Raw genomic sequence first — 21,885 nt, 5'->3', positions numbered from 1 at the left:
GGTCCCATTCTGTGAGCCTACGTGGCCTACCACTCCGCGGTCCCATTCTGTGAGCTTGTTGACCTAGATGTTCTCACTTCACAATAACAAGATTTAGTTGACCGGGGGCAGCTCTAGCAGGGCAGAAACTTGACTGACTTGTTGGAAAGGTGGCATCCTATGAAGGTGCCACATTGACAATCACTGAGCTCTTCAGTAAGGCCATTCTACTTACAATGTTTGTCTATGGAGATTGCATGGCTATGGAGATTGTGGCTGAAATTGCCAAATCTACTAATTTGTATGTGTGTGTGTGTGTGTGTATACACATCACCGTTCAAAAGTTTAGGGTCACTTAGAAATGTCTTTGTTTTTGAAAGAAAATCACATTTTTGGTCCATTAAAATAACATCAAATTGATCAGAAATACAGTGTAGACATTGTTCATGTTGTAAATGACTATTGTGGCTGGAAATGGCTGATTTTTTATGGAATATCTACATAGGCATACAGACCACCATTATCAGCAACAATCACTCCTGTGTTCCAATGGCACATTGTGTTAGCTAGTCAAAGTTTATAATTTTAAAGGTTAATTGATCATTAGAAAACCCTTTTGCAATTGTGTTAGCACAGCTGAAAACTGTTGTCCTGATTAAAGAAGCAATAAAACTGGTCTTCTGTAGACTAGTTGAGTATCTGGAGCATCAGCATTTGTGTGTTTGATTACAGGCTCAAAATGGCCAGAAACAAAGACCTTTCTTCTGAAACTCGTCAGTCTATTCTTGTTCTGAGAAATGAAGGCTATTCCATGTGAGAAATTGCCAAGAAATTGAAGATCTGGTACATTGCTGTGTACTACTCCCTTCACAGAACAGCACAAACGGTCTCTAACCAGAATAGAAAGAGGAGTGGGAGGCCGCGGTGCACAACTGAGCAAGAGGACAAGTACATTAGTGTGTCTAGTTTGAGAAACAGACGCCTCACAAGTCCTCAACTGGCAGCTTCATTAAATACCCACAAAACACTAGTCACAACGTCAACAGTGAAGAGATGACTCTGGGATGCTGGCCTTCAAGGGAGAGTTGCAAAGAAAAAGCCATATCTCAGACTGGCCATTAAAAATAAAAGATTAAGATGGGCAAAAGAACACAGACACTGGACAGAGGAAGATTGGCAAAAAGTGTTATGGACAGACAAATCAAAGTTTGAGGCGCATTCGTGAGACGCAGAAAAAATTAAAAGATATTGGAGTGCTTAACACCATCTGTCAAGCATGGTGGAGGCAATGTGATGGTCTGGTGGAGGTGGAGGCAATGTGATGGTCTGGTGGAGGTGGAGGCAATGTGATGGTCTGGTGGAGGTGGAGGCAATGTGATGGTCTGGTGGAGGCAATGTGATGGTCTGGTGGAGGCAATGTGATGGTCTGGTGGAGGTGGAGGCAATGTGATGGTCTGGTGGAGGTGGAGGCAATGTGATGGTCTGGTGGAGGCAATGTGATGGTCTGGTGGAGGTGGAGGCAATGTGATGGTCTGGTGGAGGTGGAGGCAATGTGATGGTCTGGTGGAGGCGGAGGCAATGTGATGGTCTGGTGGAGGCAATGTGATGGTCTGGTGGAGGTGGAGGCAATGTGATGGTCTGGTGGAGGTGGAGGCAATGTGATGGTCTGGTGGAGGCAATGTGATGGTCTGGTGGAGGTGGAGGCAATGTGATGGTCTGGTGGAGGCAATGTGATGGTCTGGTGGAGGCAATGTGATGGTCTGGTGGAGGTGGAGGCAATGTGATGGTCTGGTGGAGGCAATGTGATGGTCTGGTGGAGGTGGAGGCAATGTGATGGTCTGGTGGAGGCAATGTGATGGTCTGGTGGAGGCAATGTGATGGTCTGGTGGAGGTGGAGGCAATGTGATGGTCTGGTGGAGGCAATGTGATGGTCTGGTGGAGGCAATGTGATGGTCTGTTGGAGGCAATGTGATGGTCTGTTGGAGGTGGAGGCAATGTGATGGTCTGGTGGAAGCAATGTGATGGTCTGGTGGAAGCAATGTGATGGTCTGGTGGAAGCAATGTGATGGTCTGGTGGAGGCAATGTGATGGTCTGGTGGAGGCAATGTGATGGTCTGGTGGAGGTGGAGGCAATGTGATGGTCTGGGGGAGGTGGAGGCAATGTGATGGTCTGGTGGAGGCAATGTGATGGTCTGGTGGAGGCAATGTGATGGTCTGGTGGAGGTGGAGGCAATGTGATGGTCTGGTGGAAGCAATGTGATGGTCTGGTGGAAGCAATGTGATGGTCTGGTGGAAGCAATGTGATGGTCTGGTGGAAGCAATGTGATGGTCTGGTGGAGGCAATGTGATGGTCTGGTGGAAGCAATGTGATGGTCTGGTGGAAGCAATGTGATGGTCTGGTGGAAGCAATGTGATGGTCTGGTGGAAGCAATGTGATGGTCTGGTGGAGGCAATGTGATGGTCTGGTGGAGGTGGAGGCAATGTGATGGTCTGGTGGAGGCAATGTGATGGTCTGGTGGAGGTGGAGGCAATGTGATGGTCTGGTGGAGGTGGAGGCAATGTGATGGTCTGGGGGAGGTGGAGGCAATGTGATGGTCTGGTGGAGGTGGAGGCAATGTGATGGTCTGGTGGAGGTGGAGGCAATGTGATGGTCTGGTGGAGGCAATGTGATGGTCTGGTGGAGGTGGAGGCAATGTGATGGTCTGGTGGAGGTGGATGCAATGTGATGGTCTGGGGGAGGTGGAGGCAATGTGATGGTCTGGTGGAGGTGGAGGCAATGTGATGGTCTGGTGGAGGTGGAGACAATGTGATGGTCTGGGGGAGGTGGAGGCAATGTGATGGTCTGGTGGAGGTGGAGGCAATGTGATGGTCTGGTGGAGGCAATGTGATGGTCTGGTGGAGGTGGAGGCAATGTGATGGTCTGGTGGAGGTGGAGGCAATGTGATGGTCTGGTGGAGGTGGAGGCAATGTGATGGTCTAGTGGAGGTGGAGGCAATGTGATGGTCTGGTGGAGGTGGAGGCAATGTGATGGTCTGGTGGAGGTGGAGGCAATGTGATGGTCTGGTGGAGGTGGAGACAATGTGATGGTCTGGGGGAGGTGGAGGCAATGTGATGGTCTGGTGGAGGCAATGTGATGGTCTAGGGGTGCTTTGGTGGTGGTAAAGTGGGGGATAAGTAAAGGGTAAAAGTGATCTTGAAGAAGGAAGGCTATCACTCCATTTTGCAACGCCATGCCATACCCTGTGGACGGCGCTTAATTGGAGCCAATTTCCTTCTACAACAGGACAATGACCCAAAGCACAGCTCCAAACTATATAAGAACTATTGAACCTTGATGAAAGCAAAGTTTAAAGGACACAATTATTTCAATTAAAAATAATTATTTATAACCTTGTCAATATCTTGACTATATTTCCTATTCATTTTGCAACTCATTTCATGTTTTCATGGAAATCAAAATATTTTTACGTGACCCCAAACTTTTGAACGGTAGTGTATACATTCAAACATACAGTACCAGTCAAAAGTTTGGAAACACCTACTCATTCTTAGGTTTTTATTTAATTTACTATTTTCTACATTGTAGAATAATAGTGAAGACATCAAAACTATGAAATAACACATATGGAATCATGTAGTAACCAAAAAAGTGTTTAACAAATCAAAATATATTTTAGATTTGAGATTCTTCAAAGTAGCCACACTTTGCCTTGATGACAGCTTTGAAGGAGAACCAGTTTTGGATTTAAGTATAATTGTTGTATGACTGAAGCCTTTACTGAGGTCTAATGCTTTAATATTTAATCATTTCTGCCCTCCGAATTGATATTCATTATATAAATATGCCTGTTTAATTTGGTCTGACTTGTTCAGTGTATGCAGGTTCATAAGGTCACCTGGGATATGACTAAAGAATTAATGGGGGTGATTTTTTTCACAGAGAGACAGGTGTTGACCTTTCCATGGTCGCAAAATCTTATCTAATTTGGCTAACTTTCAATAAAAATGTATTGTAGTGAGAATTTTTCTTTTTTTCGAGATATGAATACCGAATATGGCCACTTCACCGTCTGACCATTTTATTGGTAGACTACACAGTAATGTAAAAGTTGTATTATTTTAGCGATCCAATACATAATATTTGAAAGAAAACATGAATCATTAACAATGACACTTTTGTTTTTAAGCCCTGGGTTTCTACCCCCTTGATATTGTTGAATCTGATTTTAAGAACTAACATTTAGATGGACATAATAAATAAATATGCCGATAAAGAACAGCCTTGTTTTACTCCTCTTGGAAATACAATACTTTCTGAGATGTAGCCATTATTTACTATTTTACACCTGGGGTTACTATACATAACTTTAACCCATTGTATAAGAGATTCTCCAAAATTAAAATAGTCCAGGCATTTATATATATATAAACTCCAGTTGTACTTGATCCAAGGCCTTTTCAAAGTCATCTTTGAATACCAGGCCTGGTTTCCCAGAGTTTTCATAGTGTTCTGTTGTTTCCAGTACTTGTCTTATATGATCTACAATGTATCGTCCAAGTAAAAAAAAAAAACCTGTCTGATTAGGATGAATAACATCTGACGATACCTTTTTAATTCTATGCGATATGCATTTTGCAAGGATTTTGTCATCACAACACTGAAGTGTAAGGTGTCTCCAGTTTTTTTTTTTTAGGTGGACTGGATCTTTATATTTACCACCTGGGTCCTGTTTCAGTAATAGTGAAATCAGACCTTCTTGCTGAGTATCTGATAGTCTTCTATTTTTATAGGAGTGGTTAAAACATGTTAATATTGGACCTTTGAGTCAAAAAGAAACAGAAAATATTTGATACACCTCAGCTTGTATGCCATGGAAGGCTTTAATTGCATCTAGAAGTTCCTCCTCTGTATTTAGGCCTTCACATGAGTCTTTCTGTACAGCTGTTACTAGAATAAAATCCTGACAATTAACTTCAGTTCGTGGAAATAAAGGAGACTGAAATTAAAACATAAAGTACTTTGCTTCCTCTTTCAGATATCATTTAGTGAATTATGGACGATGGACGATGTCGTCATTTGTAACAAGTTCCTGTACATAATTTTTTTTTTAAGATTTAAAAATATAAAAAACATGGTGCATTTCCCCCATATTCCATCCAGTTTGCTTTATTTTAATAATATTGATCTTTCTTGAATAAATTCCTCCCATTTCTTTTTGTTTTTCCTTTAACTTTATTCTGAGCCTTTAAGTTACAGTTTTTATTGCTATCTATCTGTACGGTTAGTTCCTTTATTTCCTTTGTTAATATGGACTCTTTTGATCTAAATTGTTTTTGTTTTATAGATGAGTATTGAATTGCAGGGCCTCTAAAGGCACACTTAAAAGTGTCCCATACAATACGGGGATCTACTATGTTTTGTAGGAAAAATTCAGTTATAAATTCTTCTGTCCTGGTTAAAAACAAGTTATTGTCCAATAGGCTTTGATAAAATGTCCAATATACTCGCCCACGTTGAAATTCTGTAAGAGTGAAGTGTTTACCAATTATTTGATGTTCCGACCGCATTCTGTCCCCTATCAACACTCTTAACTTTTGGTGTCCGAGAAAATGACATAAGAAAGTAGTCAAGACGACTAGCAAGATTGAGCCTCGGCCAAGTCTGGCTCTTTGCTACAGCAAGGCCTTCATAATACTGTAGTCTGGTTCTTCACTACAGCAAGGCCTTCATAATACTGTAGTCTGGCTCTTCACTTCAGCAAGGCCTTCATAATACTGTAGTCTGGCTCTTTAATCTAGCAAGAGAGAGACAGAGTGGGAGGGAGAGAGAGAGAGGCAGAGTGGGAGGGAGGTAAGCTGAGAGGCAGGGAGGGAGGGAAGCTGAGAGGCCCGGGAGGGAGGTACGCTGAGAGGCAGGGAGGGAGGTACGCTGAGAGGCAGGGAGGAAGGTAAGCTGAGAGGCAGGGAGGAAGGTAAGCTGAGAGGCAGGGAGAGAGGTAAGCTGAGAGGCAGGGAGGGAGGTAAGCTGAGAGGTAGGGAGGGAGGTAAGCTGAGAGGCAGGGAGGGAGGTAAGCTGAGAGGCAGGGAGGGAGGTAAGCTGAGAGGCAGGTACGCTGAGAGGCAGGGAGGGAGGTACGCTGAGAGGCAGGGAGGGAGGTACGCTGAGAGGCAGGGAGGGAGGTACGCTGAGAGGCAGGGAGGGAGGTACGCTGAGAGGCAGGGAGGGAGGTACGCTGAGAGGCAGGGAGGGAGGTACGCTGAGAGGCAGGGAGGGAGGTACGCTGAGAGGCAGGGAGGGAGGTACGCTGAGAGGCAGGGAGGGAGGTACGCTGAGAGGCAGGGATGGAGGTAAACTGAGAGGCAGGGAGGGAGGTAAACTGAGAGGCAGGGAGGGAGGTAAACTGAGAGGCAGGGAGGGAGGTAAACTGAGAGGCAGGGAGGGAGGTAAACTGAGAGGCAGGGAGGGAGGTAAACTGAGAGGCAGGGAGGGAGGTAAACTGAGAGGCAGGGAGGGAGGTAAACTGAGAGGCAGGGAGGGAGGTAAACTGAGAGGAAGGGAGGGAGGTAAACTGAGAGGAAGGGAGGGAGGTAAACTGAGAGGCAGGGAGGGAGGTAAGCTGAGAGGCTGGGAGGGAGGGAAGCTGAGAGGCAGGTAAACTGAGAGGCAGTGAGGGAGGTAAGCTGAGAGGCAGGGAGGGAGGTAAACTGAGAGGCAGGGAGGGACGTAAACTGAGAGGCAGGGAGGGAGGTAAACTGAGAGGCAGGGAGGGAGGTAAACTGAGAGGCAGGGAGGGAGGGAAGCTGAGAGGCAGGGAGGGAGGCACGCTGAGAGGCAGGGAGGGAGGTAAGCTGAGAGGCAGGGAGGGAGGTAAGCTGAGAGGCAGGGAGGGAGGTAAGCTGAGAGGCAGGGAGGGAGGGAAGCTGAGAGGCAGGGAGGGAGGGAAGCTGAGAGGCAGGGAGGGAGGGAAGCTGAGAGGCAGGGAGGGAGGGAAGCTGAGAGGCAGGGAGGAAGGGAAGCTGAGAGGCAGGGAGGAAGGTAAGCTAAGAGGCAGGGAGGGAGGTAAGCTAAGAGGCAGAGAGGGAGGTAAGCTAAGAGGCAGGGAGGGAGGGAAGCTGAGAGGCAGGGAGGGAAGCTGAGAAGAAGGTAGGGTGAGAGGAAGGGCCCTAGGGTTGGCCCAGCAGGACTGTAGGCTGGGAATAGATTCTGGAGCCCTCCCAGCAGAACGAATGGTGTCATCCCAGGGAAGGACAGCCAATCGCAGGGCCAGCCTCTAAGCGACAGCCAATAGCCACTTAGGGCTGATTCCAGACAGTCAAACACTGAACAGGATACCAGTGAAACTTTGTTATGGACTGTCTCACCTAACACGTACAATGTATTGTCTAGATGGACTGTCTCACCTAACACGTACAATGTATTGTCTAGATGGACTGTCTCACCTAACACGTACAATTTATTGTCTAGATGAACTGTCTCACCTAACACGTACAATTTATTGTCTAGATGGACCGTCTCACCTAACATAGAATTTATTGTCTAGATGAACTGTCTCACCTAACATAGAATTTATTGTCTAGATGAACTGTCTCACCTAACATAGAATTTATTGTCTAGATGGACTGTCTCACCTAACACATACAATTTATTGTCTAGATGAACTGTCTCACCTAACACATACAATTTATTGTCTAGATGGACTGTCTCACCTAACATACAATTTATTGTCTAGATGAACTGTCTCACCTAACACATACAATTTATTGTCTAGATGGACTGTCTCACCTAACACATACAATTTATTGTCTAGATGAACTGTCTCACCTAACATACAATTTATTGTCTAGATGGACTGTCTCACCTAACACATACAATTTATTGTCTAGATGAACTGTCTCACCTAACACATACAATTGATTGTCTAGATGGACTGTCTCACCTAACATACAATTTATTGTCTAGATGAACTGTCTCACCTAACATACAATTTATTGTCTAGATGAACTGTCTCACCTAACACATACAATTTATTGTCTAGATGGACTGTCTCACCTAACACATACAATTTATTGTCTAGATGAACTGTCTCACCTAACATACAATTTATTGTCTAGATGGACTGTCTCACCTAACACATACAATTTATTGTCTAGATGAACTGTCTCACCTAACACATACAATTTATTGTCTAGATGGACTGTCTCACCTAACACATACAATTTATTGTCTAGATGGACTGTCTCACCTAACACATACAATTGATTGTCTAGATGGACTGTCTCACCTAACACATACAATTTATTGTCTAGATGAACTGTCTCACCTAACATAGAATTTATTGTCTAGATGAACTGTCTCACCTAACACATACAATTGATTGTCTAGATGGACTGTCTCACCTAACACATACAATTTATTGTCTAGATGGACTGTCTCACCTAACATACAATTTATTGTCTAGATGGACTGTCTCACCTAACACATACAATTTATTGTCTAGATGAACTGTCTCACCTAACACATACAATTGATTGTCTAGATGGACTGTCTCACCTAACACATACAATTTATTGTCTAGATGGCATGTTTTGTCTAGGATTTGGGGGGGTGATAGTTGGTTTCTGGATGAGACATTGCACAAAACTATAGTATATTTGTTGGGTTGGTTGGAGTACAACACGTGAATGTCATAGTGAGTTCCTGTGCTTTCATTCCACTTAAAAGTTACACTGACTGACCAGGAGACAATACACAGTCCTCCTGTACAGCCCTCCGGTACAGCCCACTCCTGTACAGCCCACTCCTGTACAGCCCACTCCGGTACAGCCCACTCCTGTACAGCCCACTCCTGTACAGCCCACTCCTGTAAAATATATAGACTGCAACAAAAACACGTGTATTTCGTATCTAGTTGTTCTACTGATTGGATACCTATTTGAGTGTCTACTGTGTTTTTTTTATTTTATTAATGTGACATTTTAATTCATGCCGTTTTAATTAGGTCAAGTCATGTGCAAAATATCGATCACACTTTGCATGAACTTTGGATAAATCCACAGATTGCAATGTTAAACATTGTTTTTCTGTGTCGACTAAATTTATAGGAAGGCCCGGCCTTATCCAAGTTGTCACTTGATTAGGCTACTCGGTTAGCGCTTGCCTGATCAACATGGCTAACTATTAGTAGCCTGTACGCAATCCATCACAATTATCCAAGTAATGAAAAGGTACACTAGATCTAGACAAGTCTAAGTATGTGCTAGTTATTGACAGCTCGCTAGATAACAACCATAACACTAGCTTGTTATAATACGAGCTAAAAACTAGCCAGCCAGTTGTTATATGGAGGAAAAGCCCCGAGAGGCCGGCTGGCTAACTTACCCCAATGTGGAACCTGAGTAGGGCCAGCCGGATGCAATGGACCATGCACACTGGGGGAAGGAACCAGACCTTCGGCGGAGGAGTCCCCTTATTCTGGATATGGCTGACAATCTGCTGCGCTGTCTGTCTCTCGTTCACCTGTCGTTTGACCCATTCGTGAAGACGGCCTTTCTCCATGGCGCCATTGAAACAAACCAGTAGCTCAATGTTACCGTTGAAACAGGCCTTGGCGAGGGCAGCCAGGTAGCCAAGCATGTGGTTCCACTGCCCGCCGCTTACCCAGTCGGTGTAGAAACCCCCGTAGAGTCGGTGGAGGCAGTTCTCCGCGTCAACCAGCAGCCGTAGCGGGCTCTGTGGTGGTCTCTGCCTGCCTCCTCCGACCAGACTGCCCCGGGCTAGCTTCTGGAGCTCCACGGGTACCACGGCAGTAGGGCAGTGCTTTTCTATGTATTCTTGGAAACCTTGCACACCCATGATTACTGTCTTTAAAAATTAAATAAAAAGAGCGATTGCAACCAAAAAAAACTGTTTAAAAACCGAGTAAAATAGCTCAGTAAAACTGGAGAAAAGCGAGGAGGGGTTCCAAGTTGCTTGCTAGCTTCTCTCCCCGTAACAGTGCAAACCAATTGTATGTCTAGTGCAGTTGTTGCAATGGTTGAATCCCCCCCAAAAAATAAACGAAATCGGGTTGCTACTGATGCATGAACTGTTTTTGGTGATTTATTTTTTGGTTCATGGTTAGCCGCCACCATGTGCCTTCTCACAGAGCCATATCTGTGGATGTGTGTCAGTCTGTGGCAGAGGAAGAAGCACAGTGACGCACCGACACGTACCGCCGTGCCCCGGACAGAGGAGGAGTCCGTGGCAATGAATGACAGACAACCTGTTGTTTCTAGCCATTCAAATGAAAGCAGGGGGTGGGGGATGATTTTCATGCCAAATCCTTTAAATATGGGATACATGACAACTGCACACAGAGCCAACATGGTGAGAAATAGGTTCTGTAGAGTATGTATTGTGCCCCAACTCACGAAGGATACACTGTTCTGGTCTATTCATGTCAACCAGGTATGGGGCAGACAGGCAGGCAGAAAGACAGACAGACAGGCAGACAGACAGACAGACAGACAGACAGACAGACAGGCAGGCAGGCAGAAAGACAGACAGACAGACAGACAGGCAGACAGACAGACAGGCAGGCAGGCAGGCAGACAGACAGGCAGGCAATCTCTCTCCAAAAGCTGTTTATTTTTAATGGACCCAGTACCACCAGAGGGCGATATAGTGCTGATGTGTTGTCTGTCTGTTGCTGTGTTTGGACTGTGTTGTCTGCATCAATCAATCAAATGTATTTATAAAGCCCTTTTTACATCAGCCGATGTCACAAAGTGCGATACAGAATATTGTCTGTTGTTGTGTTTTGACCTCCCTGTCTGCACAATGTGTGTTTTACCATGTAGCTATGATACAACATGGTCAAAACAGAACAGTAACACAGTTGCCTTTCTGATCCTTAATATACCTAATGTAACAGTATAACTTTAGACCGTCCCCTCGCCCATACCCGGGCGCGAACCAGGGACCCTCTGCACACATCAACAACAGTCACCCACAAAAGCCGCGGCCCTTGCAGAGCAACGGGAACTACTACTTCAAGGTCTCAGAGCAAGTGACGTCACCGATTGAAACGCTATTTAGTGCGCACCGCTAACTAAGCTAGCCGTTTCACATCCGTTACACTCACATTCAGAACAAGGATAGTAAAATGGTGAAACCAAAACCATTGAAGCAAAAATAAATGTTTTTAATTTTTTTTATTTTTTTTATCTCATTCAGCTGTGAACTTGTTTTTATTCTTATTCCAACTACTTAATCCTTTTAATCATATTTTAAAATTAGGAATGTACTAAATTGTATTTTGAGAAGGCTATGTACATACAGTAGTAGAAGGCTATAGGTTAACTGGGTTCGTATAGAAACAGTGAAACAGAATACAGTCAACATATCATACTACAGTATTCAGGCCATTGATATCAAAGTCAGCTATACAAGTAATAACATGGCATACATGTCACATACGATTACATACAATGTCTTGGTAAATACATTTTAGATTTGGCTTCATAAAATTCCATCTTAAATGTGTAATTTGTTTTTTATTAGTCCGCAGGTCCTCTGGGAACATTTTAGTTGGCCCAATGGTTGCAGAGCGGGCCAGTCTCCCTTAAAGGCTCTGAGTGGTCAATCCGACGTCTGCGTTGGCCCGTGAACCGTTTAGGATGATACAGGTCTCTGCAGAAGTCAGGGCATTCATACTCCTTGCGCTTCGCGGAGCAGTTGAGCAGAACTGTTGTCAAGTTTGTGTTTATACAGGATGTACTACCCCCACCTACCGTCAACCAATCGTGTCAATGTGGTGCTATACGGAGCCCTCCACATTGTTAAAAAAGGTTGGTGGCGTACGGCACTCAATTTGGCCACTGCTTGCTTCCACAGGCTCCGCAATTGCATCACACCATCCATACTGCGCCTCCGACCACATTCAAGGATCAAGCATAAATTGGCTTTTAGAGCTCCAATGACTAGGAAAATACAGACCAAACATGTGAGCTGTGGAGCACCTGCTGCGTGCTGATGAACGGTGCCGATTCAACGTTATGGCGACGTTCTGTGGTCAGAGGGGATAGGACAGCTTTTCACTGTTCGTCGGCACTGTCTGTTGCCTCCTTAAGATAAAAGTCTGTCTCTCTCAGAGGTCCAGGGAGATCCTGAAGTGCTGTGCTCTCTGAGCCAGCTCCTTGGCAAAGTCCTGGGCCTCCCGCAGAGCCTGTCTCTCAGGGTAATGCAGAGCTGCCTTCTTGGTGGCTACAGCCAGCTGTTTTAACAGGGCACACATGTGGTTGCACTTACACAGCAGAACCTGGTTCTGGCTCTGGCTGGACCCCAACCCTGACTCTGACACTGACCCGGGCCCCCTTCTCTGGGCCTCTCCTTTCTGGGCCTCTCGGTACAGCGTGTCCACCAGTCGCTGGCCTACCATGATGATCAGCTTGCTGTGGGAGATGAACTTCTCCGGGGTCTGGCTGTCCAGGCTGGTTATGAACAAACAAATTGCCTTCTGCAGCGCCCCAAAGTATAGCCGGCAATGTTCTGACAGGGTGGGCTGTCTCTTAGGGCTGTCTACCTGGGAGTTAAAGGACTTCCCAGGGCTAGGGACATCAGAGACCTGGGGCTCAGACTGAGAGGCCATCCTAGCAGACAGGTAGACCTTGGGCTCAGACTGAGAGGCCATCCTAGCAGACAGGTAGACCTGGGGCTCAGACTGAGAGGCCATCCTAGCAGACAGGGAGACCTGGGGCTCAGACTGAGAGGCCATCCTAGCAGACCGGGAGACCTGGGGCTCAGACTGAGAGCCCATCCTAGCAAACAGGGAGACCTGGGGCTCAGAGGTCCTCCTGGGGGCGTCACCAGAGTCAGAGATGAAGGGCTTCCTCGGGGACAGGGATTCTGAAGATCTCCTAGGACCGTCCACACAGACCTGGGGCTCAGACACACAACGCTTCTGGTCCTCCTGGGTGGGAGAGGAAGAAAGGAGGGAGGTAGAGGAGGAACAAGGGGAAGAGGAAGGGAATGTGAGAATGCAGGGGAGGAGTAAGGGAAGGAGAGGTGTGGCGGGGAGGGGAGGGACGAGGGAGGTAGAGTAGGAAGGGAAGGAGAGAAGAGGAGGGAGAGGAGGGTGGGAAGGAGAGAAGAGGAGGGAGGGAAGGAGAGAAGAGGAGGGAGGGAAGGAGAGAAGATGAGGGAGAGGAGGGAGGGAAGGAGAGAAGAGGAGGGAGGTAAGGAGAGAAGTGGAGAGAGAGGAGGAAAGTAAAGGGAGATGAGGGAAGTTGAGAGAGGGGATAAAGAGAGATGGTTAGTTAGACAGACAGACATCCTGTTCCCTCAGGGGACTCTCACCAGTAGAGGAAGAGAAGAAAAGCTGAATCTTCCCAGAATGCCTGTAATTACAAGGTACGCTGCTAATATCTACACCACTAACACCTAGCTCCTACTGAGAACCGGCTGGAGCTGCTGTGTGTTTGAGAGTCTACAGTATTTGAGGCTTTTCTGTGAGTTTCAGTACTTGACTAAAAGAAATGCATTCCTCTGAGTAGCTGGAAAGTCTCACCTTAGGCTTGATGGAAGTGATTTTGGTTTTCTGTTTTCCACAGACTTTAATTTGTTGTTTGTCAAACTCTTTCTTCATTTGAAAAATAGATCATTGCTTTACTTTCAATGTAATAATTCAGGCTTAATGATACAGCATTATGAATGGGTATTAAGTCTATATAAATATAATAACCCTGTAAAGGCTGTTTTACAGTGGTCCAATTCTATTGGTCTACAGACATGCATTAGACCAATTATAACCCAGCCTTAAACCCGTGTAGAGAAATATTTATTTTTACTTTTCAAAATCAGGATTAAAATACAAAACTATGAATGTGCATCATATTGGCAAATCTACAGCTTGGCAAATCTACAGCTATATAGTGGCGCAGATAACCAATGACTAACCTGTAGCTGGGTATATAATGGTGCAGATAACCAATGACTAACCTGTAGCTGGGTATATAATGGTGCAGATAACCAATGACTAACCTGTAGCTGGGTATATAATGGTCCAATGACTAACCTGTAGCTGGGTATATAATGGTGCAGATAACCAATGACTAACCTGTAGCTGGGTATATAATGGTCCAATGACTAACCTGTAGCTGGGTATATAATGGTCCAATGACTAACCTGTAGCTGGGTATATAATGGTCCAGATAACCAATGACTAACCTGTAGCTAGGTATATAATGGTCCAATGACTAACCTGTTGCTGGGTATATAATGGTGCAGATAACCAATGACTAACCTGTAGCTGGGTATATAATGGTCCAATAACTAACCTGTAGCTGGGTATATAATGGTCCAGATAGCCAATGACTAACCTGTAGCTGGGTATATAATGCTGCAGATAACCAATGACTAACCTGTAGCTGGGTATATAATGGTCCAATGACTAACCTGTAGCTGGGTATATAATGATCCAATGACTAACCTGTAGCTGGGTATATAATGGTGCAGATAACCAATGACTAACCTGTAGCTGGGTATATAATGGTCCAATGACTAACCTGTAGCTGGGTATATAATGGTCCAGATAACCAATGACTAACCTGTAGCTGGGTATATAATGGTCCAATGACTAACCTGTAGCTGGGTATATAATGGTCCAGATAACCAATGACTAACCTGTAGCTGGGTATATAATGGTCCAATGACTAACCTGTAGCTGGGTATATAATGGTCCAATGACTAACCTGTAGCTGGGTATATAATGGTCCAATGACTAACCTGTAGCTGGGTATATAATGGTGCAGATAACCAATGACTAACCTGTAGCTGGGTATATAATGGTCCAATGACTAACCTGTAGCTGGGTATATAATGGTGCAGATAACCAATGACTAACCTGTAGCTGGGTATATAATGGTCCAATGACTAACCTGTAGCTGGGTATATAATGGTCCAATGACTAACCTGTAGCTGGGTATATAATGGTGCAGATAACCAATGACTAACCTGTAGCTGGGTATATAATGGTGCAGATAACCAATGACTAACCTGTAGCTGGGTATATAATGGTGCAGATAACCAATGACTAACCTGTAGCTGGGTGCAGATATGGTGCAGATAACCAATGACTAACCTGTAGCTGGACATTGTCATGATTATCTGTTTCTGAGTCTTCTCCCTGCTCTGTTCTCTTCTTCATAAACTGACTGGTAGAGGTACTGGTATTATTGGTGGTACTGGTACTGGGCCGGAACAGCAGCTTGGCGTTGGCATTGACGATGGATACCATTCTCTTGACATCTTCAGGGATGGTCCTGGTTACCCTGACGAGGCTGTCTAGCTGGTCTGGGGAGTGGTTCTGGGCGGGATCCTGGGCCAGCAAAGGGAGGGGCCAGCCGGCGACGCCCAGGGAGCTGACGGCCTGCTGCAAGATGAGGCCAGAGTCCTCCAACACTGAGAGCTGGCGCTGGAGACGCGCCTGCAGGTTGGAGTCGGTCAGGCGCCGGGCGTTACCTTTCACATCCAGGGCAAAGGTCAGGAAGGAGGTCACCGACCCCGCCACACCCTCTGCTGCAGACCTGGTGGTGGTAGTTGGGAAGAATTAGTGGTAACGCTTGTTTTGGATATGATATAGGCGGTGTCAGAGAAAAGCCCATACAATTGTCAGAGACTCTAGTCACCCAAGTCATAGACTGTTTCCTCGGCTACCGCACGGTAAGCGGTACCGAAGCCCCAAGTCTAGGTCCAAAAAGCTCCTTAACAGCTTCTACCCCCAAGCCATAAGACTGCTGAACAATTAATCAAATGGCCACCAGATTATTTACATTGACACCCCCCCCCCCCCCCCCTCCATTTGTTTTTTACACTGCTGCACTCGCTGTTTTATTATCTATGCTTAGTCACTTCACCCCCATCTACCTGTACAAATTACCTCAGCTAACCTGTACCCCCGCATACTGACTCGGTACCGATGCCCCCTCGTTATTGTTACTTTTACTATTTTTTTATTTTTTACTTTAGTTTATTTGGTAAATATTTTCTTAACTCTTTCTTGAACTGCACTGTTGGTTAAGGGCTTGTATGTAAGCATTTCACTGTAAGGTCTACGCTTGTTGTATTCGGCCCATGTGACTAATAAAGTTTGGTTTAATTTGATAGTGGTAGTCCCAAATAGATGGCTTGTGGATGTTCAACTAACTGTTCACTTTCATACAGCACGTTTCAGACCGTTCAGTAGAGGAACCTGGATTACCACAGTGAACACAAAGTGTACAGAAAGTGGTTCCTTAATTAATTAAGGCACTGTTATGTTCACTGGTCAGAATATTACAAATAATCATTACTGATCTCAATCTCCACAAACCTGATCTCCGTGAGGTGCTTTTCCAGGTGATCCCTGCTCCTCCAGCTAGAGGAGACAAACTCCATGAGTCGCGGCACCTCCCTGCACACCTCCTGCTGTAGGATGAGCAGCCTGCGACACGCCTCCTCCTGGCTCAGACACACCTCCCGCTGCGGCTCCGGGGAGGAAGAGGAGCACAGCGCCAGGGAGTCGCAGGAGGAGGAGGTGGAGGACGTGGAGGCTGTGCTGATCCTCTGTTTGTCTGATGTCGACGTTGTCGTTCTACCGCTCTCTTCATCCTCTTCCTGTAACAGAGTGTCTCCCCTACCAGGCCTGGCTCCCAGAGCCCCAGCCAATAGCCCCAGACGACCCCTCTGCAGCCTGCCCTGGGGGTTGGGGTGGTCGTAGGTAGGACCAGAGTCCCCCCGACACTCCAACGGGACATGGTGTCCTCTGTGGGGGACGAAGACTGAGAGCTGCTCCCGAGGGGGGACAGCGTACACACAGTGCTCATTGTCCATCTGCATCTGGCCTGGGGGTCTGTCGTAGAGAGGAGGCCTGGGGAGGACCCTGGGGGGGTTGGGGGGGTCCTTGGACCTCTGGGGAGGGGATCTAGGTTTGGGGATGTCATAGAAGGACTGAGCAGAGCAGTTACGGTCTGTCAGAGTGTCGTGGAGCTGCCTGTCAGAGATCAGGGCCTTGGAGGGCAGGGTGGTGTAGTACCCAGGCTGGCCACCAAATGGCAGGTGTGCGTAATATCCAGGTTGGCCACCAGATGGCTGAATGGTGTAGTACCCGGGCTCACCACCAGGTTTCTCAGGAGAGCTGGGTACATCATAGATCCAGTCTGACTTGCGGGGGTTGGGAAGGGTGCTGTAACTGCTAGGCTGTCTCTGGGGGCTGGGTGAGGTATTGTTGCCTCCGGCCACTAGCCTCTGCTGGATGACTGAGGCCGGAGGGATGGAGGGGGGGACGGAGGAGGGGATAGGGATGTCATAGCTGGGGTCTGGGACCACCGTGGGAGGAACAGCATACACCTGGTGAGGTAGGGGGACAGTAAGTGAAAGGTGAGTATAGATCACGATGTTACAGTGTGTAACCCTGTACAGTAACTAGAACACTAAAGAGGAAAAGCCCGAGATTACATCATAACCAGGAAGTACACGTGTCATTCAGGTCCATTTATTGGGAGTTGATTTGTCTCCCAGTGCAGATGTTCATGGGTTGCATGTTTCTTGAAGGTTCTCTTGACGAAGGTTCTCTTGATGCCCGAATGAACATTGCATTGCCAATACGTGCTAACGAATATTTAATCAAAAGTGCCTTACAGTGGCTTGAAAACACAATGACATTTCAAATGAACACAAATGATTGATAAGAAAACCTTTTGTGATGATTGAGATGTCGCTAGATTGACTTTAGATGCAGTAAGATTGTAGCCTCGTAATTACCAGTCTGATTACTGTAGCAAAACAGAACGGATGCTTACGAGATCAGTCTGATAATTACGAGGCTAGTGAGACTGAGGGGAAAGCCTCGTTTTTTTTTTTAGCTAACTAACATTAGCATTGCTAGCTATTTTTAACATACATAGTCCAGGCTGGGACTGGGGCTGCAGCGCCTCCTACTGCTCCGGGTGTCAAACTGTCTCTCCAGATCAGAGGTTTCCATCAACGACGCCTTCTGGGTCAAATGTCGCGGTGTTGTGGATGCCTGTCAATCATTCACACAGTGGTCTGTTAGAAACCACATCCCAATGTCTTCATACAGATAATGTACATCATCTGTTGGTAAACACTTGTAACAAGCCACCAAGCATGGAAACAGATACATACAGTCAAGCAGAGGCAAGAGAAAGGAGAGGAGAGGAGAGGAGAGGAGAGGAGAGGAGATGAGAGGAGAGGAAAGGAGAGGAGAGGAGAGGAGAGGAGAGGAGAGGAGAGGAGAGGAGAGGAGAGGAGAGGAGAGGAGACTCACAGGGAATAGAGAGGCTCGTCTGACAAGGCTGGGGACATCATAGACCTCTCCCTTGGAACAGCCAGAGAACACACTGCTGACAGATGCCTGCAAACAACAACATTATACCATTCAGATAATACTATTGGCCGGTTTCCAAGACGCATATCACAATTCGTATCACAACTCATATCACAACACAACTCATATACTCATATAACAACTCATATACTCATATAACAACTCATATAATAACTCATATACTCATATAACAACTCATATACTCATATAACAACTCATATACTGTCACGTTCTGACCTCTATTTCCTTTGTTTTGTATGTAGTTAGTATGGTCAGGGCGTGAGTTGGGTGGGCAGTCTATGTTTGTTTTTCTATAATTTGGGTATTTCTATGTTTCGGCCTAGTATGGTTCTCAATCAGAGGCAGGTGTCATTAGTTGTCTCTGATTGAGAATCATACTTAGGTAGCCTGGGCGTCATTGTGTGTTTGTGGGTGATTGTTCCTGTCACTGTGTTTGTTGTCACAGGATAGGACTGTTTTGCGTTTTCACATTTCTTGTTTTTGTTAGTTTGTTCATGTGAAGTTATTTATTAAAAACATGAATCAAAACAACCACGCTGCGCTTTGGTCCGCCTCTCGTACAGACGAACGTCCTTACATATACTCGTATAACAACTCGTATAACAACTCATATACTCATATAACAACTCATATACTCATATAACAACTCATATACTCATATAACAACTCATATAACAACTCATATACTCATATAACAACTCATATACTCATATAACAACTCATATACTCATATAACAACTCATATACTCATATAACAACTCATATACTCATATAACAACTCATATACTCATATAACAACTCATATAATAACTCATATACTCATATAACAACTCATATACTCATATAACAACTCATATACTCATATAACAACTCATATACTCATATAACAACTCATATACTCATATAACAACTCATATACTCATATAACAACTCATATACTCATATAACAACTCATATACTCATATAACAACTCATATACTCGTATAACAACTCATATACTCATATAACAACTCATATACTCATATAACAACTCATATACTCATATAACAACTCATATACTCATATAACAACTCATATACTCATATAACAACTCATATACTCATATAACAACTCATATACTCATATAACAACTCATATACTCATATAACAACTCATATACTCATATAACAACTCATATACTCGTATAACAACTCATATACTCATATAACAACTCATATACTCATATAACAACTCATATACTCATATAACAACTCATATACTCATATAACAACTCATATACTCGTATAACAACTCATATACTCATATAACAACTCATATACTCATATAACAACTCATATACTCATATAACAACTCATATACTCATATAACAACTCATATACTCATATAACAACTCATATACTCATATAACAACTCATATACTCATATAACAACTCATATACTCATATAACAACTCATATACTCATATAACAACTCATATACTCATATAACAACTCATATACTCATATAACAACTCATATACTCGTATAACAACTCATATACTCATATAACAACTCATATACTCATATAACAACTCATATACTCATATAACAACTCATATACTCGTATAACAACTCATATAACAACTCATATAACAACTTGTATAACAACTCATATACTCATATAACAACTCATATACTCATATAACAACTCATATACTCATATAACAACTCATATACTCATATAACAACTCATATACTCATATAACAACTCATATACTCGTATAACAACTCATATAACAACTCATATACTCATATAACAACTCATATACTCATATAACAACTCATATACTCATATAACAACTCATATACTCATATAACAACTCATATACTCATATAACAACTCATATACTCATATAACAACTCATATACTCATATAACAACTCATATACTCATATAACAACTCATATACTCGTATAACAACTCATATAACAACTCATATAACAACTTGTATAACAACTCATATACTCATATAACAACTCATATACTCATATAACAACTCATATAACAACTCATATAACAACTTGTATAACAACTCATATACTCATATAACAACTCATATACTCATATAACAACTCATATACTCGTATAACAACTCATATAACAACTCATATAACAACTTGTATAACAACTCATATACTCATATAACAACTCATATACTCATATAACAACTCATATAACAACTCATATAACAACTTGTATAACAACTCATATACTCATATAACAACTCATATAACAACTCATATAACAACTCATATAACAACTTGTATAACAACTCATATACTCATATAACAACTCATATACTCATATAACAACTCATATAACAACTCATATAACAACTTGTATAACAACTCATATACTCATATAACAACTCATATACTCATATAACAACTCATATACTCGTATAACAACTCATATAACAACTCATATAACAACTTGTATAACAACTCATATACTCATATAACAACTCATATACTCATATAACAACTCATATAACAACTCATATAACAACTTGTATAACAACTCATATACTCATATAACAACTCATATACTCATATAACAACTCATATACTCGTATAACAACTCATATACTCATATAACAACTCATATACTCATATAACAACTCATATACTCATATAACAACTCATATAACAACTCATGTAACTCGTATAACAACTTGTATACTCATATAACAACTCATATACTCAACAACTCAAATAACAACTCATATACTCATAACAACTTGTATAACAACTCATATACTCATATAACAACTCATATAATAACTCATATACTCATATAACAACTCATATACTCATATAACAACTCATATACTCATATAACAACTCATATACTCATATAACAACTCATATACTCATATAACAACTCATATAACAACTCATGTAACTCGTATAACAACTTGTATACTCATATAACAACTCATATACTCAACAACTCAAATAACAACTCATATACTCATAACAACTTGTATAACAACTCATATACTCATATAACAACTCATATTACAACTCATATAACTCGTATAACAACTTGTATACTCATATAACAACTCATATACTCAACAACTCAAATAACAACTCATATACTCATAACAACTTGTATAACAACTCATATACTCATATAACAACTCATATTACAACTCATATAACAACTCATATACTCATATAACAGCTCATATACTCATATAATAACTCATATAACAACTCATATACTCATATAACAACTCATATACTCATATAACAACTCATATAACAACTCATATACTCATATAACAACTCATATAACAACTCATATACTCACATAACAAATCATATAACAACTCATATACTCATATAACAACTCATATAACAACTCATATACTCATATAACAACTCATATAACAACTCATATAACAACTCATATACTCATATAACAACTCATATAACAGCTCATATAACAACTCATATACTCATATAACAACTCAT

The 21,885-nt window shown here is 43.3% G+C and overlaps 2 protein-coding genes across 3 annotated transcripts in view; both read right to left on the bottom strand.

Annotated features, from left to right (window-relative positions):
• fam120a (family with sequence similarity 120 member A) overlaps positions 1-10,219 on the bottom strand; it is a 97,016-nt gene extending 86,797 nt beyond the window's left edge. The window contains exon 1 of one of the 2 annotated variants that reach the window (XM_090242157.1): positions 9,359-10,219. In XM_090242157.1, the coding sequence (XP_090098283.1) occupies positions 9,359-9,832 (474 nt within the window). In that variant the 5' untranslated portion in view covers positions 9,833-10,219. The remainder of the gene's footprint in view (positions 1-9,358) is intronic. The other variant, XM_090242158.1, reaches the window with a different exon arrangement.
• Positions 10,220-11,141: 922 nt separating this feature from the next.
• cass4 (Cas scaffold protein family member 4) overlaps positions 11,142-21,885 on the bottom strand; it is a 58,907-nt gene continuing 48,163 nt past the window's right edge. Inside the window, exons 4-8 of the mRNA XM_036984349.2 lie at positions 18,285-18,371; positions 17,898-18,020; positions 16,329-17,344; positions 15,099-15,543; positions 11,142-12,929 (exon numbers count right to left, since the gene is read on the bottom strand). Of these exons, the coding sequence (XP_036840244.2) occupies positions 12,108-12,929; positions 15,099-15,543; positions 16,329-17,344; positions 17,898-18,020; positions 18,285-18,371 (2,493 nt within the window). The 3' untranslated portion in view covers positions 11,142-12,107. The remainder of the gene's footprint in view (positions 12,930-15,098; positions 15,544-16,328; positions 17,345-17,897; positions 18,021-18,284; positions 18,372-21,885) is intronic.

The sequence above is a fragment of the Oncorhynchus mykiss genome, chromosome 7 (genome assembly GCF_057628025.1).
Source record: "Oncorhynchus mykiss isolate SJ-2025 chromosome 7, ASM5762802v1, whole genome shotgun sequence".
Taxonomy (NCBI): Eukaryota; Metazoa; Chordata; class Actinopteri; order Salmoniformes; family Salmonidae; genus Oncorhynchus; species Oncorhynchus mykiss.
Note: the sequence above shows the minus strand (reverse complement) of the source record. Positions and strands in the feature narration are given on the sequence as shown.